Source organism: Pelophylax lessonae, assembly GCF_965119305.1.
Source record: "Pelophylax lessonae genome assembly, chromosome: 2".
Classification (NCBI taxonomy): Eukaryota; Metazoa; Chordata; class Amphibia; order Anura; family Ranidae; genus Pelophylax; species Pelophylax lessonae.
In genome coordinates this window covers 594,503,018-594,522,220 of record NC_138769.1, presented here as the reverse complement: position 1 = coordinate 594,522,220, position 19,203 = coordinate 594,503,018, and the positions used below count along the sequence as shown (strand labels likewise).

Sequence of the window (19,203 nt, the reverse complement as noted above, 5' to 3'; positions counted from 1 at the left end):
TTTTGTGTTTTTTTGGGTCATTTTTACATGTGTGAAAATATCGGCCAATACCGATATGCGATCAGCAAAATATCCGTATCGGTATCGGCAACGAAAAAACGATATCGGTCGATCACTAATATATATATATATATATATATATATATATATGTACTGCTAAGCACCCACCACACTGCTCACTACAGGAAATAGAGGCCATGCCAATAAGTTCTGCAAAAAAGTTATGTATGATATATGTAGAGATTTATAAGATATTAATGCTGGAGGGGAGCTTCACTATTTTTGAGTAGGAGACCTGAAACAAGCATGATTTAAATGTTGTGTGTAACCATGTTGGAATTTTTTACTTCTATAGCTGTTCCAATGAAAACTAGTGAATCAGTGTAATAGCCAGGAAACTAACATTCTTAAAAGGAGAGGTCAGAAGTGGTAGCCTACATAATTTTAGTGAAGTTAGCAGTTGTCATACTGATCTAATGGCATTACTTACTAAATTACTGATCTGTAGCACGTATTCCATTAGCTCAATCACTACCCAGCTCTACATGCTCACACAAGGCAGCTTCTCCTACTCTTGGCAGCTGAATGGATTGGCATATTTGGAATACAGGTGAGTATTTGGTGCTGGCAGGGTAGGTTTGAAGCAAACCTACTGCTTTCTTCTGCATGAGCTTGTATGGGTACTAACAATAGGTTTCCTTTATAAAACCATTACTCTTAGTTATTTTTATTTGTTCATATCATAAGTATAATTCTCAATCCCACAGGACCAATAGGGCACTACACGTTAACTCCTGTGCATCGCCAATAGGGCACTACACATTAACCTTTCTAATTAAGTGATCATATCCTTATGTTTCTTACAGATTGTTGAAGAGTCTTCATTTCTAACTGTGGACATGCTGGAATCCTGCTTTCCTTATGTGTTACTCCGAAATGCTTACCATGAAGTCCATCGTACCTTTCCAACCATGATAGCTTCCTGATTGCACGTGCCATTATGTGATCGATGAGAGCAAGTGTGGAAGGCATTGTACATGCCTGTCTAGCCTCCACTCCATCTTCCCAGCATGTATTATTTGAAGAAGTGAACAAAATATACAAAGTTCTGGTACTTGTAAGAAAAAGCTGCCACTCAGGTTAATGTGAACAGCAGCGCCTTAAGGTTCATTTCTACATTTTTCCACTGTAAGTCTGTGGAATAATGTTATCATATTCTCAATTACTCCCGCTGTGTAAGAGCTGGAATCATTATTTTGCTCTATCACTTTTAATAACAAGGCAGCCAAAACAGTGTTTTCAGCGAATGTTAAGGCAAAATAATAACATCGGAATACAAAGGATTTTGCTGCCAATTATAACTGCCTGCAGCCAAAGTAAATCACATGCTGCATTGCTTTTAAAATGCCAAAGTTGTCGTTGTTTTCTTGTATTCTCATTTGTTTTCTGGACACTTCACTGAAATCCGACTTGCCCAGCCACATTTACTAAATAATACACATTGTACTAGCGCAGAAAAGGTGCAGGAGAGATCAATGATGAGATGAAGTAGAAAGTGGCATTTTAGGAAGGCAGAAATGTCACCGCTGTTATCAGGTTATTATTGCTGTTCAGTCATTTGTTAGTCTGCATCATCGCTACATTTGACTCATGTTTGAGATGTTTTTTTTTTTTTTTTTTTAACTGTATTCTCAACTACTAACCTCAGAAGGCTGTCATAAAGCATTGTCTTGCATCATCTGTCTATTAGTAAAATGGTATTCTGCCAAAATGGTTTATTTCTTCATTTTTTAACATAACTTTAGACTTAAGAAAATAGAGATATGTGTGCATGACAAAGAACAGAGGATCAGCTGAAAGACTTCTGGGTCTAGTGGAACATACAAAATATAAAGACCTCTGAGGGTCTTGTTCTTTTAGATAAATGTTGATATAATCGGATAAAGTTTCTTCTTTTTTAGAAAGCCTTAGGGGCTCAATCACACTATGAGCGGTAACCCACATCTTTCTGCACTGGATAAACGCAGGTCACTGTGAAAGTGAATCAGGACATTCAGGGGTATGCGAGATGATTACGCCCACACACACCTACACAGGTTGAACTGGATGGACTATTGTCTTTATTCAACCACACCTACTATGTAACTATGTGCTAGGGCACAAATGTTTTCTGTGTGCCCCATTAACACCACAACTGGTGTGATATTCAGTGTGGCGCAGAGCGGAAAAATGCATGTCTGCAATTTTCTGCACCACATGTCATCGCACAGTAACGTAACACACTGCTCTGGTGCAGCGACATTAATAAAGTGCTACTATGTGATACTACAAATAAAGTTGAAAAAAAAAAAAGAAAAGAAAGCAGGAAGATGCCCTGAATCGCACATAGCACAGCTCCCTGCCAGGGCAAAATGACACTAGTCTGCCCAGTAAAGCATTTTACAGTGCAGGCTAGTGTGAACCTAGCCATATGCTATAAATTTACAAAAGTTTTAAAAAGCACCAGTGTAATACAGAAACACAATATTATTCTGTACGTAATATATTATATTGTATTCTGTATTTTTAATAGTATATTTAAAATTATTCTGTAAATGTGCAATCTGGGCATACAGTCAGCAAATTGGGATATGTCCTGCTTAAAGCATAACTCCACTTTTGTTGTGGAAAGAGACAACAGCTGCAGATCGAAAAGGAAAAGCAATTTTTAATAACATTCAGTTACAATATGATGTGTGTCATAATTATATACGCTATACTGTTTTTTCTTTATGTGCTTTTTTTTTCCCCCACAAAAGCGGAGTTACCCTTTGGATTTAAATTAAAGCAAACAGCTAAATGCACAGTGTAAGTACATATATGTAAGCTGTTTTTGCCTAGAGAAGAATCCTCAGTTCTGTTCAGCCAGCCTTGTGATCCAAACAGCCCTGCCAGACATCCAAACCAGGCCTGGACCCCATCTGCGAACTACACTGGAGTTAAGGAAACCTGTATTGGATATATTAAAGTAGACATTGCTGACTGCTCTTAAAACTGCTAACTGCCTGGCTGTTATGATGATACAATGCCTACAGTGATTTTAGAGTAAAATGTATGTAACAGGTGTGCAGATGAAGAGTTTTTATTTTGCACTTTCTTTGCTTGCCCTATTTTTTTTTACATAAAGTTCTGAAGCCACAGACAGTCAGAGATTCTACATTTTAGCAGGAGGTTGGCAATGGTAGACTATAAGATATTATAAACCCACGCTATGAGTAATATGAAACAACAAAGGGGAAATGGATAAATAAATAATGCAGCGCTTGCTAATACATGAATATGTGAATAAATATAAAGTGAACAAAGCGCTAAAAATAAAGTGCCATGTGAATACAATCAATATCTAATCAGAATCTGAAGACTGTGCAAAAATATATAGAGTAACATCAAAAATACATAAATAGTTAAAAAAAGAGCATTATATGAAGTACAGAATCCAATAAAAAATCGATAAAAATTACTCCAAAAAGTTCATAGATAGTCCAATAAACAGTGCACTTAGGAGAAATTAATATACGGTCCAATAACCAGTGTAATATTGCAAAAAAACATGTTGGTGCTCCTTTGATTTCTTAAAAAAAGTGCTTAACAGTGCAAAGGTGTCACATTCCGCTCATATACCCCTACTCACCAGAAACGAAGACCCACTATTGGGTCGGATGTGGCTATTGAAAGGTGAGTATAGGGTCCAGGAAGAAAACGTGTGAAGATATCTTCCAAACAAGCTGCTCGTTATGAATGGCAAATGCTGGTTCCTTGGTGGGCTCAGCCCAATTGAAAAGAGGAGATCATAGTATAAAATTTTATGGACAATTTTATTAATAAAACATAATCGTGTATACTCACAAACGATTAAAAAAAATAGGCAGTAGATCTATAGTACAATGCTTCCTAGAACACCAAATAACGTGCGTTCCACTGAGGAACAGGAAGTGAGGTAGATGGTTAGGGTACGCCGGAAATTATGCCTACGCGTTTCACCTGCCTCCCCGAGCGTTATCAGTGGACATCTTGGTCAATGGTAGACTGCCTAGGTTTTCCTCTCAGTATGGGTTTCCTTTGCTGATGTTTAGGTATGGCAGTTTTTACATAGTTACACTGGTTCCAGCATAAGTGCTTTACTTGTAGAATTCTTGTGGAAGCTGGAAATCATTGTAGTTTGCACTGCTACTACAGTGATCACTGCTAACTTTTGAAGTCTGCTGCTTATGTACAGGTGCTATATCTAAACCGCATTTTGACTGGCTCTCTAAGGTGCCGGTTCACATATCTCTGGATCGGCTTCAGTGCAAATTGCTATGGACTTCTAGTCCGTTTCAGGCCCGAATTCAGCCAAAAATTCGGACTGAAATCGGACCTGAAATGGTGAACAGGGACACACCGAACCCCTGCTGTGAGCCTCTCTCTGCGGCAGTGTGAGCCCAGCTTTAAGCAATGCAGCTTGGTTCTGGAACTAGACATGCCTGAAGGTGAACAAGAAGGTAGAATTAGACTAATGAGGTCCTGATTCCTCTTCTGTAACAGCATTTCAGCATTTCTGTAACAGTATGCTACTCTAACTACTGCTCTTCAGGAAATTACATAAAGCTAGAAAAGGATTAAATAGTTTGTATACCCGGATTTCAGTTGTAAAGTAAACTTGTGAGCAGACTATGCAGATATTTATTTTCATATAAACATTTTGGAGAAATTTATCTTCAAAGTTTACAACAGAGGCACTAAAACATTATCTTTTTCACTAAGGCTGCATCCAAAGCTGAGCAGAGTGATTTTCAGTGTATTTTTTGGGCATTTTCAATCGTTTTGCTCTCATTTTTACTCTATTCAAGGGCAAGGAGGTTGTGCAACATCCAGATTTTCTCTACTTGATCAGTGTATTCTGATGGCAGCGAAGTCTCCCCACTGTCCAAATACAATAGCTCAGTGGGGGAGGATTGAGTGTGTGGATGGGGAAATTGAGTTCTTTTTTTTTTTTTTTTTTTTTTGTGTTCAGTCCTCTGTATGAATGAAAAGGGCTTTAAAGCTTTGGGTTTATCCACTTTAAGACCGGAAGGATTTGCCCCCTTCCTGACCAGGCTCTAGTTTGCGATTCGGCACTGCGTTAATTTAACGGACAATTGCGCAGACGTGCGACGCTGTACCCAAATAAAATTGATGTCTTTTTTTCCCACAAATAGAGCTTCCTTTTGTTGGTATTTGATCACCTGTGCGATTTTTATTTTTTGTGCTTTAAACAAAAAAAAGAGCGACAGTTTTGAAAAAAAAAAAAAAACAATATTTTTCACATTCTGCTATATGATATTCTCAAAAAAAATTAAACATCAAACTTTTTTAACATTTTAGGCCAATTTGTTTTCTGCTACATATTTTTGGTAAAAAAAAATCGCAATAAGCGTTTTTTGATTGGTTTGCGCAAAAGTTATCACGTCTACTAACTACGGGAAAGATTTATGTCATTTTCATTGTTTTTTTTTTTTTTTTTTTTTTACTCGTATTGGCAGCAATCTGCAATTTTTTGTGGGACTGCAACATTGCAGCGGACAGATCGGACCCCTGACTGACATTTTTGACACTTTTGGTGGGACCAGTGACATTACTACAGTAATCAGTGCTTAAAATATGTACTGTTACTGTAATAATGACACTGGCAGGGAAGGGGTTAACATTATGGGTGATCAAGGGGTTAAATGCGAGCCTAAGGGAGTGATTCTAACTGGGGGGGGCGTTTACAACAGCTGACTGTTCTAGCTGACCTGCTCGCTGCGTCGGCTTCCCCTAGCCTCCCAAGAGCGAGCACCGTACATGTACGGCGATTTGCCTGGGAGCGGCTGTCTGCCACAGTATAACTGCGGCGGGCAGTCGTTAACCGGTTAAAATAAAAATAACAAACATGCCTATACTTACTTGCTCTGCAATGGGTTTGCACAGAGCAGCCCCGATGCTCTTCTTCTGGGTTCCCAACAGGCTCTCCAAGCCCCTCCTCTTCATCAGGTTCGTGGGAAAACGGCTTTCACTGGGGGCACTCATAGAAGCTCGCTCTCAAGTCCCACTGCTGCATCCATTGACACAGACAGTGGTACTCGGCCCTGCCCCCCCCCACTTCCGTGTCACTGGATTTGATTGACAGCAGTGGGAGCCAATCACTCCCGCTGCTATCAATCTGTCCAGTGAGTGGCGGTAGCCGCCATACTCGTGCACATCGCTGGATTGGATCAGGTAAGGAAAATGTGGGGGGGGGGGGGGTCTGGGGGGCAGTTGCAGAACAAAAAGTTTTTCACCTTAATGCATAGAATGTATTAAGAGGAAAAACTGTACGGCTTTATAACCATTTTAAGTTGTTGGAGAGAAACTGGTTTTGGAGTCTTTGTTGTGATCTTTGAAGATAATGGAGAATGAATTACTTCACAGCAGCCAAAGAGTTCAGGGATGACTTCTGAATCTCTTTCACTGCTTGTGAAGAAAATGTAAAGGTGCATTTTAATCCTATAAATTCTGTCACAGCTGCATAATTTACTTTCCTAGATCATTCAATGAGAAAAGATTCTAGTTTTAGGGTAAAAATTACGACTGACAATTAGGCACAAGCTAAATGTCATGGACATTGTTGCCACTCTTTATCCACTTCAATACCGGGCACTTTTACCCCCTTTCTGACTTGTTGCACTGAATGACAACTGCGCGGTCATGCAACACTGTACCCAAACAACATTTTTAACATTTTGTTCACACAACTAGAGCTTTCTTTTGGTGGTATTTAATCACCACTGAGTTATTTTTTTTTTTTGCTAAATAGACAAAAAATACAAAACATTTTGAAAAAAAAAAACACATTTTCTGTTACAAAATTTGGCAAATAAATAATTGTTCTTTCTACATTTAGGCCAAAATGTATCCTGCTACATTTCATTGGTGAAAATAACTCAAATCATATATATTATTTAGCCTGTAGGAAAGTTATAGAGTCCACAAACTATGGTATATATCTAAAAATTGATCAATCCTGATGTACTAATGGCCTGTCTCATTCTTTCCTCAAACTGTCAGGACAGTAGACTGTCCAAGGTATTTAGTAGGCGGCATGGCAAGCTTTTTGAAGTTGTAATTTTTTGTCATAACTTTTTGGAAAAAATTTGGAAGAATTTTTCAAAATGTTTTAAATATTGTCACCATTGCAGTACAGCGTTATTTTATAACTGGTATGACAGTGATCAGATACACTGACTGATGATAGTACAAAAAAAAAGTAATCATTTTTGTTTTTATTTTTGTTTTGTTTTTTACTACTTTTTTGTTTTTGTTTTTTACGATTTTTTTAACACCCAATGACCATAGTAACATTTTACTATTTCGGGAAAGTGATCATTTTTTTTTTTTTTTTTTAACACATTATGATTTCTTATAGCAGTAAATTGTATTGCCATAGGCAAGCATTTTACAGATTTTTTATTTTTTTTCAAAATTCTTTTTATTGCAAATTTTGTATCTTTACAAAACAAAGCCTATGGGGCATACCCCGGCTTGAATCATACATAGCAACACTTACATATAACTCTAAAATGTTCATCCTCTGAATACACTTGAGGTTATAACAACTAAACCTCAACATAAGGTGCATCCTTCTCAATCCACCTTTATCAGGAAGAATAAATGCAATTGTTACACTTAAGGAGCTTTGTTTTCCCCTCCAGTCCACCGCTACATGACCCAACTGGGTCTTAATGCCCTGGTGTTATTTTGTAAGCATCACACCCCTGGGTGTCACACATTCTGTCTAAGCACACCATGCTGGACCCTCGGTTTGTCGAGATGTCAGTAGAGTGGAGTCAACTAACCCGTATGTTCCTGATCATCCAATGTTGAATCTGAATCTGTCCTGAAACGCCAGACCTTTTCACATTTCTTGGGGCAATCCCTGGATATATATGTCGCTTTGTATAATGGTACTATTGAGTTGACAAGTCAAAGTTGGAGGGTGTTCTGATTTCCAGTTAAGGACAATCGCCTTTCTAGCATAGAATAGGAGGATGCTGATCAAACTACGTGCTGCTCTAGAAAAGATAACGCCAACAAATCCACAAGCCCAAGAAGACAAATGCTATTTGTCAAGGGAATTGTCGTGGTAGTCAAATTTGATATGAATTGGGTCACCTCCTGCCAATAGGAGCTAATCTGAAGGTCTTCCCAGAAAATGTGGGAAAAACCCACAGATTCACTAGAGCAATGGAGCAATGCTGCAGCCTAGGAGCCAGCAAGTCAGAGTAGGTCAGTAGTCAGAGTATATTACTCCCCAGGTAAACCGTCAGGCCCCAGGGACTTGTTGTTGGGAAAGGAGTTAATTGCAGCTTCGATCTCCAGAGGTGTCAGTAGTTTTTCCAAATCCTCTCGGTCCCCATCAGAGAGGGTGGGAAGACCTAGGTCCCCAAGTTTCTCTAGCCGAAGTCCATCCGGACCTGGAGGCTGATAATCATATAATGCACTATAGAACAGGTAAAATTCTTTCAACATTCACTCCGGGTCCATGACAGATTCCCTGGCACAGGACTGAATCCTGGGGATCACAGTCTGGTATGCTGGCTCCGCCCCAAGATTGGCTAGTATTTTACCATTTTTATCTCCTGCCTCAAACAATTTGGACCAAAGCTGTGTATTATCCAGATGTACCAGGGAAGTATAATGAAGTTTTAGCTCCCTTCTAATCCGTGTCAGAGTAGAGTAATTATCAGCATTTGGGTCTGTGGTGAATGCCTCTGCATCCTCCAATTCGTCACGCCCTAGTTGAGCCGCACGGGAAGCTGTGCCAGACTGGACCGCCTTAATGGAGAAGACATATTCTCCCCGGGCGAAGGCCTTGCATGCCTCCCACACCATACTAAGAGGGGCGGACTGTTCATTGTTGGCCCAATAGACAACTTAGCTGACACCATTTCCTGGACTTTAACATTATGTACCCAATGTGATGCCAACCTCCAGCATCCCAGCTCGCGGCCGACATCCAGGGCCACACGCACTTCCAGCGGAGAGTGATCTGAGAGGCCAGCCAGGAGATAGGAAGCCGTGCGAACATGAGAAAGGACCGCCGTCCCCATCCCAAACAGCAAGTCAATACGATAGCCCGATCTGTGGGTGGACGAAACATGTGAATATGTCCTCTCACCCGGGTGCTTCCACTGCCATATCTTCTGGAGACCAAAGGTATCCACCCAAGTGGCGGTGGATACCTAATCTAATATGGCGTTGAAATCCCCACCTAGAATTAGTTTAGGAAACTGGAGAGGGGCAAGCTTAGTGAACATAGTATATAGGATATTGGAGTCAAAGTGGGGAGGGATGTACACATTGACAAATGCCTACCACAGTGCATACAACTCTAGTAACAAAATAACATATTTGCCCCCAGGATCCGTAATAACTTGTTCAACTACATAGGGAAGTGTTTTGTTCAGCAGGATGGCTACCCCCCTTGCATAAGAGGAGTAGGTGGCAGAATTTTACTGCCAGAATTTTACTGGGGCCAGAATTTTACTGCCCATCAGATGGGTCTCTTTTAGAAATAATATACAGTCAGGACCATAAATATTGGGACATTGACACAATTCTAATCTTTTTGGCTCTATACACCACTACAATGGATTTGAAATGAAACAAACAAGATGTGATTTAACTGCAGATTTTCAGCTTTAATTTGAGGGTATTTACATCCAAATCAGGTGAAAGGTGTAGGAATTACAACAGTTTGTATATGTGCCTCCTACTTTTTTAGGGACCAAAAGTGATGGGACAGTTGGCTGTTCAGCTGTTCCATGGCCAGGTGTGTGTTATTCCCTCATTATCCCATTTTCAAGGAGCAGATACAAGGTACAGAGTTAATTTCAAGTGTGCTATTTACATTTGGAATCTGTTGCTGTCAACTCTCAATATGAGATCCAAAGAGCTGTCACTATCAGTGAAGCAAGCCATCATTAGGCTGAAAAAAAAACAAAACAAACCCATCAGAGAGATAGCAAAAACATTAGGTGTGGCCAAATCAACTGTTTGGAACATCCTTAAAAAGAAAGAACGCACCGGTGAGCTCAGCAACACCAAAAGACCCAGAAGACCGCGGAAAACAACTGTAGTGGATGACCGAAGAATTCTTTCCCTGGTGAAGAAAACACCCTTCACAACAGTTTGTCAGATCAAGAACACTCTCCAGGAGGTAGGTGTATGTGTGTCAAAGTCAACAATCAAGAGAAGACTTCACCAGAGTGAATACAGAGGGTTCACAACAAGATGTAAACCACTGGGGAGCCTCAAAAACAGGAAGGCCAGATTAGAGTTTGCCAAACAACATCTAAAAAAGCCTTCACAGTTCTGGAACAACATCCTATGGACAGATGAGACCAATATCGACTTGTACCAGAGTAATGGGAAGAGAAGAGTATGGAGAAGGAAAGGAACTGCTCATGATCCAAAGCATACCACCTCATCAGTGAAGCATGGGGCATGTATGGCTGCCAATGGAACTGGTTCTCTTGTATTTATTGATGATGTGACTGCTGAAAAAAGCAGCAGGATGAATTCTGAAGTGCTTCGGGCAATATTATCTGCTCATATTCAGCCAAATGCTTCAGAACTCATTGGACGGCGCTTCACAGTGCAGATGGACAATGACCCGAAGCATACTGCGAAAGCAACCAAAGGGTTTTTTAAGGGAAAGAAGTGGAATGTTATGCAACGTCCAAGTAAATCACCTGACCTGAATCCGATTGAGCATGCATTTCACTTGCTGTAGACAAAACTGAAGGGAAAATGCCCCAAGAACAAGCAGGAACTGAAGACAGTTACAGTAGAGGCCTGGCAGAGCATCACCAGGGATGAAACCCAGTGTCTGGTAATGTCTATGTTCCAGACTTCAGGCTGTAATTGACTGCAAAGGATTTGCAACCAAGTAAAAAGTGAAAAAGATTAATTCGGAGTCTGTGTTTTAACCTGGAGTCTTGCCAGCATCCCTAATGAATATTGAACAATAGAAAACCCCTGAGGAGTGGGACTTTAAACGGCAAGAACCAGGACTTGAGTATGAAAATAAATACATTTTATTACAAATATTGCAAAAAATAGATTGACAAAGACAAAAATATGATTTGATATATATAACATATGATATGTTTTTATGATACATGTTATTTTTGTCTTTGTCAATCTATTTTTTGCAATATTTGTAATAAAATTTATTTATTTTCATACTCAAGTCCTGGTTCTTGCCGTTTAAAGTCCCACTCCTCAGGGGTTTTCTATTGTTCAAAGTAAAAAGTGAAAGTTTGATTTATGATTGTTAATCTGTCCCATTACTTTTGGTTCCTTAAAAAGTGGGAGGCACATATACAAACTGTTGTAATTTCTACATCGTTCACCTGCTTTGGATGTAAACATCCTCAAATTAAAGCTGAAAGTTTGTAGTTAAAGTACATCTGGTTTGTTTCATTTCAAATCCATTTTGGTGGTGTATAGAGCCAAAAAGATTAGAATTGTGTAGATGCCCCAATATTTATGGACCTGACTGTATGAGGTTTATGAGATTGCAGGAACTTAAACAATAACGACCTCTTAACTTTTTAGTTTAAACCTCTTAAATTCCAAGAGAGTCGTTTTAGTTAAAGGAAATAGTAAATAGTGAGGCATAATTGCTTGATATATTACACATATTCACATAGATGTCACAGAGGTTACCTGCATGATTGCCAAGGCACATTCTACAGTGATCCCCTGGAGTGAAAGTAAGATCTGAAGACTGGAAGACAACATGGATCCTGAACAGATGCACAAGCAAAATAGGCAACATAAGCTGTACAAACCGTACATAAAACACCCTACTGGCTATCATTACCCCAACAACTGGCTAGGCAGTTTTCACCTTAAACTTGAAGAAATGGTCATCTACTGGGCTACAGAGTTCCAGCATTGGCCCAGGTTATGTCCATACTGAAACAGTAGACTGCAGTAGACTGAGAGTTGAGTGGGCAAGGGACGTGTATTCCTAAGAGTCTCTGGTAAGTTGACAGTCCCCAGAACCGTCTTATAAGGACAAACTTATTAAGTGTTCGACTAGTCCCAAGGGGATCAACCGATGTGAGCTCCAGAGAACCATTGGTCTGGTTTGTGAAGCATAAGCATTGTCAGGTGTAAGATTAGTGACTGTGCACAATGACTCATCCATGAGGTCAAGTAAGGAATTATCCAGGAGGATAAGAGAACTTGTAAGAACAAAAATGAGATGAGTCTGCAGTTCAGCGTCAGGCCTCAAGGTGGGTCCCACAAGAGAGGATAACCATCATTTGCAGCCGCAATACCTTAAGCTGTAATAAAAAAAGAAACAAGAAACAGGCAACCCCAAAAAAATAAACACAATAGAAAAATGAACTTTGGAAGGGGGGATGCCCTCCAGAGGAGAGTATAGATGGGGGTGTCGCATATCAATAGGACATATTCATGGACTCCGCTTCTGAGGAGAGGTACAAAAGGCTCACTGCAGGATAAGTATCCAGGCATCCGCATCCTCAGGGGATTCAAATAATTTTACCGACCCACCATGCTGGAGTATTTGATGTCTCGCTAACTGAGCCTGCGCCTGACATCAGTAAAGGCCTTCCTTTTCCTTTGTAGCTTTGCAGAGAAGTCAGGATAAATATATACCACCGTGTTATCATAAGGAAGAGTGGCGTGTTTGCGGGCCTCACTGAGGATGCGATCCCTGTCTTGATAGTTAAGGAATCTTACCAAAAAGGGTCTTGTTGGGGCCCCTGGTATACCTCGGCCTGTGGGGACCGTGTGAGCCCTTTCAACCACGTAGGTCTGGGATGTGTCCGTGAGGGTTAATAGGTTTTTAACCTCCCTGGCGGTATGATTCTTTTGGATTTTAGGTGCTGAAAGCGGTACCATTATTTTGCATGTAATTCTTGTGAATGAGCAGTCCAAACCAACTGTATACATTTATTATATATATTATATATATATATATATATATATATATATATATATATATATATATGTATGTATACATATATTATATATATATATATATATATATAATGTATATGTGTATATATATATATATATATATATATATATACGTATATATATATATATATATATATATATATACACATATATTTACATAAAAAGTACAGTAAAACTGCAGGAAAGGGCACTGGGGGGCAATGTAATGTGATTTTATTTTATTTTGAACGGTATCAGTGTGTTTGGTGCATTTTACATTTGAATTTGCCGCCGGTTCCACCCCCCGGCGGACGTCACGTCGCCGGAGACGGAAGCCGGGGGTGCACAGACGATCGGGAGGAAGCTCCGCCGCCGCACACCGCCCGCAGTCTTCGCTGGATCCCGGAGAAAAGGTAAGTAAAACCTCCTCCAGCATCCAGCGATCTTCTTAGCGCTACCCCGAGTGTGACTCGGGGTTACCGCTTTTGGCACTAAAATCTTACCCCGAGTCACACTCGGGAATACCGCTAGGAAGGTTAAAGAAGACTTCTGCAAAATCCGCTGGTCGGTCACCCTCAGCCTCCTTAGGGAGACCCAGCACCCTGATGTTGTTTCTCCTCTGTGTTAGAAATCCTGTTCTCGGTTTCTGTCAGACTGCCTTATCTTATCTAAGTCTGCTCTAAAAAAGTTACACTCTTCGGCTAAATGATCTATGCGGGCAAGCAGTGAGGTTTCACTTTGTTCTATAGCAGACAAAATCATTGCTGTGTCACTTGCTTGCACTGAAAAGGAGGAAGATTGAAGGACAGTGAGATCTGCCGACATCTCCATGTCTGCCAGCAGCCAGACATGGGAGTAAGTCACACATGTGCAAGTCACAAGCAAGTCTCAAGTCTTAACCTTCAAGTCGTAAGCAAGTCCCAAGTTACTGTGGCGAAAAGCAAGCAAGTCAAGTCGAGTCCCTTCTAGAAGTCAAGCAAGTCAAGTCAAGTCATTTATTTTGGTCTAGTCACAAATCAAGTCAAAATACTGATCTACCCCGATTTTCTCCTTTAAATCAGTTAAAAGTCAGTGGTCAGGAAAGGTTTTGTTTTATTTTCAACATTAACAAAACTGCTTAGTGCTTTTTTCTTAGCATATTAAAGAAACACTTTGAATGCCCAAACAGCTCAAAATCCTTCGTCCGGTCATGTTTCAACACCACAGTCACTAAAAACATGTTAATTATTTCCATTGTTAAACAGCCAGTGTCCAAAAAATCAGAACACACTGAGGTGTTTTAAGTGACTGTGGTGTCAGAAACATAACAGGCACATTAATTTTGTTTTAACACATCGTGAGAAAATGCAAATATTTAATAACTTAAAAAAGTAAAGTCATTTTGAGTCATATGTCTCAAGTCAAAGTCAAGTCTCAAGTCATGAATACCAAATCAAAGTCAAGTCTCAAGTCATGAATACCAAATCAAAGTCAAGTCGAGTCTTTTATTCATTTTATTCAAGCAAGCCCAAAGTCCTCAAACTGGTGACTTAAGTCTGACTTAAGTCAAGTCATGTGACTGAAATCCCCCACCTCTGCCAGCAGCGCGTGGAGTCTCTCCAAGATGTCGTCGGAATTCGAGGCTGGTGGGGTGGCTGGCTTCTTTGTAATGGCCGCGGCTGCGGTTTTATTCTTGGCAGGCATTCCGGAGTGTTGGGAGTGTTGTTGGCCCCTCAGGAAAGCAGCAGCTTCTCACAAAGACAGGAATAAAAGCAAAGAAATTACAGGATCTCCGGAGCTCTCTCCGCCCACGTCTAACCTACTTTACATCCAGACATGCCCCCCCCCCCCTGCATTTTACTGATTTAAATCAATTAATTCAGTTTGTTTTGTTGTGATTAGCTGTGATTGGCCACAGCTAATCATATGGTACAGATGGGCTGTGATTGGCTCTGTCTGTACCATGTGATCACTGTGACGAATCACAGCTAACAACACAATTGTGACAATAAATGGCATAAAGCAAAGCTATTCATTGTTTACAATTGTCATGTGGTCTGCTGTAATTGATCACAGTGATCACATGGTACTGGAAGCAGGCAGGTACACTGATCAGTCATCGGCTGTGTCCGGTGACAGACTGTGCCCTCAGTGTGGCTGTGCGGCCAGTTTCTGATGTAACGTTAAAAAACCCTACCCCGTGAAAATTCCCTACCCTCGTCACTTCCTGTGAGGGTGCATCATTCAAAAGCTGAGCAGCTTCCCAGTGGACATGCTCACAGCTGCGGCGGGTAGGGAATTTTCATGGGGTAGTGTTTTTTAACCTTACACCGTGTCATTTATCAGCTGTGGCAGCGTGTCCCACTGCGCATGCACAGCCGCTAAATTAAATCATCTCGGAGACTTCCCTCATCAGCAGGTGTGGCATCCCAAATGAGTGACTGTTACGGTATAAAACACTGTAGCCGTGATTTCTATTTTCATAGACCCGCTGCTGATTTAATTTTCCTGGAGCAGAGATGAGGGAAGTCTGACAGGTTCGAGCCGAGATGATTTCGCGCGGCAACAGCTGATGAATGAGGCGGGGTTCCATGAAGAAACACTACCCCGTGAAAACTCCCTACCCTCCGCAGCTGTGCGCATGTGCACTGGCAAGTGGCTCAGCTGATGTATGATGTAATATCCAAATCTCTTTGGATATCTGATCACTGAACGGCGGATCCGACCAGCACCGGGGTGCCTTTGCCTCGCCTGAGCGGCTTTTTTTGTGTTGATGTATGATGTACCCTCACCGGAAGTGACGAGGGTAGGGAATTTTCATGGGTAGAGTTTTTTCACGGAACATCCGGAAGGATGTCACATGACATCCACCCGGAATGACGAAAGTTGCTATAGGCCAGGTGGGAACTGGTTAAAGTGGTTCCATGGTCACAGCAAACACTTTCATTTTATTACATTAACATTGTAATAGCAAAACGAAAAAAAAGTTATTTTTGACAATCCAATACAAGTTTACTTGAAAATTAGTCCCTTTATACTGTGAGTGCTTCCTGTCTTTTGGCCATCTCTTTCCACAACTTCCCAGATTCCCTGCATGCTTTGCAGCTATTCCTCTTCTTTTTGCTTTCAGTTTCCAAGGACTATATATCCCATGGTACCTTGATGCCTGCAAGCATCCTGTACTGACTCCGTCTCCTGAACCTCCTCATGTCAGCACCTCTGTAGTTCAGTAGGCAGGCTCTATGAAATGTGTGACACAGCAGTGGCTAATCACAGGGCATAGTGAATATGTGTCACAGAATTCAAGAAAGTAAATGTGTGAGGATCTTCACAAAGTAAGTGTAGAAACTTCAAGATTGTTCAGAGTAATAGGAATAGGCTGAAAATAATTAAAATAGAATTTGATCAGATAAAGATAAAGATCATGATAAAGATCTCCGAAGACGTCACCGGAAGTGACGAAACGCGTCAGAGGAACGCACAGCGGGGTGACGTGTGCTAAGGGTGGAACGCAAGCCGGAAGCTCTCCCGCTAGCGTCCACGCCAATCGGCTTGCGCCGCACACACACGGTCACAGGCGGCTAAACAAAGCTGCAGATTCTAAAAGGACTGTACCTGACTTCTCCTTTACTATATTTTTTGCTTGAAGTTCGTTTTTTTGCATGTATATTTTACCCGTTTGGGAATAAAAACTTTAAAAAGGTTAATACACCATCTGGAGCTTCACTTTTTTTATATATCTTGGCTTGGCGAGGGGAGAGGAGACGGAGGGGACCTCATTACTTCACCTGCCTAGAAGCAAGATAAGAGATCGTTTTTAGCCTGGAGGGCTATACAAGTCTGATAGGTCTTGGTGCTATAAGGCACACATGACCCACAACGTTTGGTGAGTGATTGAATCTTACCTTTGCCATTTGGATTCACTATTGCGCTGAGCACCTTCACTTTATTCAAGAAGTTTTGCACAGAAGAATCACAATTTATATATATACGTATATTTTTTTGCACATTTTTTCTTGTATATATGTTTTTTCTACACATTTATTGGAACTTTCACTGAACATTTTCTTCACTAAGGATTTCTGTTCAGATCTATTGGACTATTTTGAGTTCAAATATTATATGTATTATTGTCTATTTGGAATATTAATTTAAACACTTTGTATTTATATATTTATTAATTTAGAGCAAGCGCTTTAGGCACAAAAGCTCACAATTAAATGTATTCCTCAAAAGTGAATAAAGATATAATGTTATACACTTTATGTAACTTCCTCTGGATCAACTGTGGGTATAGGATTATGTATATGAGATCGTATGTATTTTTTTTTTTTTTTTTTAATAATTCCCTTTTACTGGTTGAACTTGATGGACTTTTTTCAACCAGAATAACTATGCAACTAACTATGCAGGAAGGAAAATGCCTTTTCAAACCTACATATATATTATCTTTACAATAGCAGTGACATCATCATTGTGCTGTACATAGCTTGTGCTGAAAGCAGAGTTGTGGGAGAAGACCCAGTCCCTGAACAGACCCTAGTGCCAAAAACCAACATATGGTACAGTACCGCCTTTGCTTTCTACAAATCTACTATATTATTTACCAAACGTTCAAGTACTTTTTATTTCATTTTCGTATAATATTATCTTTAGAGTGTATTTATCACAAAACTACATAATGCTGAAAATTGCAACTTTTAGATTTAAAATGCCATACAATATACCTGAGCATTTAGGAATTGACTGCAAATAAATTGCTTGATCTACACCTGAAATCCATCAACTTCCATTACTGCTTTGAATAGATTTGTTTATTAGCAATATCCCTAGATGAATTATCACCTTCATTAGATGAGTGCTACTAAGAGCCAGCCGATTAAGCTGTCAAGCAGTGCCCTGTTAGTTTTCATCTCATTGATTAGTGCTAAAGGAATCAGAGATTTGGGCAAAGGGGAAATCAGGATAAAGTCGCCAGAATCCCTGTATAACATTAGGATGTGGGATATTGTGTAGCACCACCTACATTGAATGTTGCAAATGCTTTCAAGTACCTTCCCTGGACCAGAAGAAAGTATATTGGGGGAAATTATCACAGTGAGCTCTTTAAACTGGTGAGTAGTGCAACCCATGGATGTAGGCTGCTTGCTGAGCCAGGTTTAATTTCCTGCTAACATACCAAAACCTTATGGACATTATTTCTCTCTCCTAAAGGCACATACAATAACACAAAGCTCTTCACTTCCCTACTTTACTAATTGTGCATAAAACTACATACCAGGTACTGCGCCATTAAAAGTGTGCTGGCAATGGTCCAACATAAAGGACCATTCTCTATGCCACACGCAGCCTTTTTTCCTGAAAGTGGATCAATTTGTTGGTGCAAATGAGCTGCAGCTCTATGCATTCTTATGGGTAAGCCATATTCTTTAGTATAGTGCAACACAGCTCACCCATAGTAAAAAAGATGAGCCAGTAGGGACATTTCTGGGAGAAAGGCTGTGCAGAGCCAGGAATGTCACACAGTGTGTGCTGTTATATGTGTGTGAAAATAAAATGCAATGCATAGTCATTGTTAATGTTCATATTACTGTGTGAGAATTTACATAGTTAAAGCGGAAGTAAAACCATCAATTTAATAGTTTCAAAAGCAATTACATTTCTGGAACGTCCTGGAAATGTAACACCTCCATTGGTTTTCCTCTCAACCAAACTGTCAAACAATCCAATGGCTGTTATTGTAACTGATCACATGTGCAGCATCATGGCAGTTGTAGATTAAACATAGGTCAAGATGGCAGCTTCCTTGGCTGAAAACGATAGGAGGGTTTACTTCCACTTTAATTTCCTAAGGCATTTATATTGACTTCTGTACAGTTGGTTAATATACTGCCGTCTTGTGGTTATTTTGGTTATTGCACCATATTGCACATTCCTGTGTTGCGGCCCATCTTGTGATGTATTACCCTTTCCTTCTTACATTGTGCTTATGGGATTGAGATGGCCACTTGTCTCTAAGGACACATGCTAATCTGCTCACATCCGGGGAAACATTATCATGACAGTCCGCAAAGATTGTATCTACTTATACACATCAGGCACAGAGGTCTCAGCAAGGGATAAGTAAATATTAAAACAGTTGGAGTTAGAATACAGTGAAAAATCACTGGAATGAGGAGGAAAGTAGGTATTTACCATGGCACTGTGCAC

At 40.2% G+C, this 19,203-nt stretch overlaps 1 protein-coding gene across 1 annotated transcript in view; it reads left to right on the top strand.

The window, feature by feature from the left end:
• NCKAP1L (NCK associated protein 1 like) overlaps nucleotides 1–1,763 on the top strand; it is a 341,915-nt gene extending 340,152 nt beyond the window's left edge. Inside the window, exon 31 of the mRNA XM_082245566.1 lies at nucleotides 867–1,763. Coding sequence (XP_082101692.1) covers nucleotides 867–986 — 120 coding nt within the window. The 3' untranslated portion in view covers nucleotides 987–1,763. The remainder of the gene's footprint in view (nucleotides 1–866) is intronic.
• The last annotated feature ends 17,440 nt before the right edge of the window (nucleotides 1,764–19,203 follow it).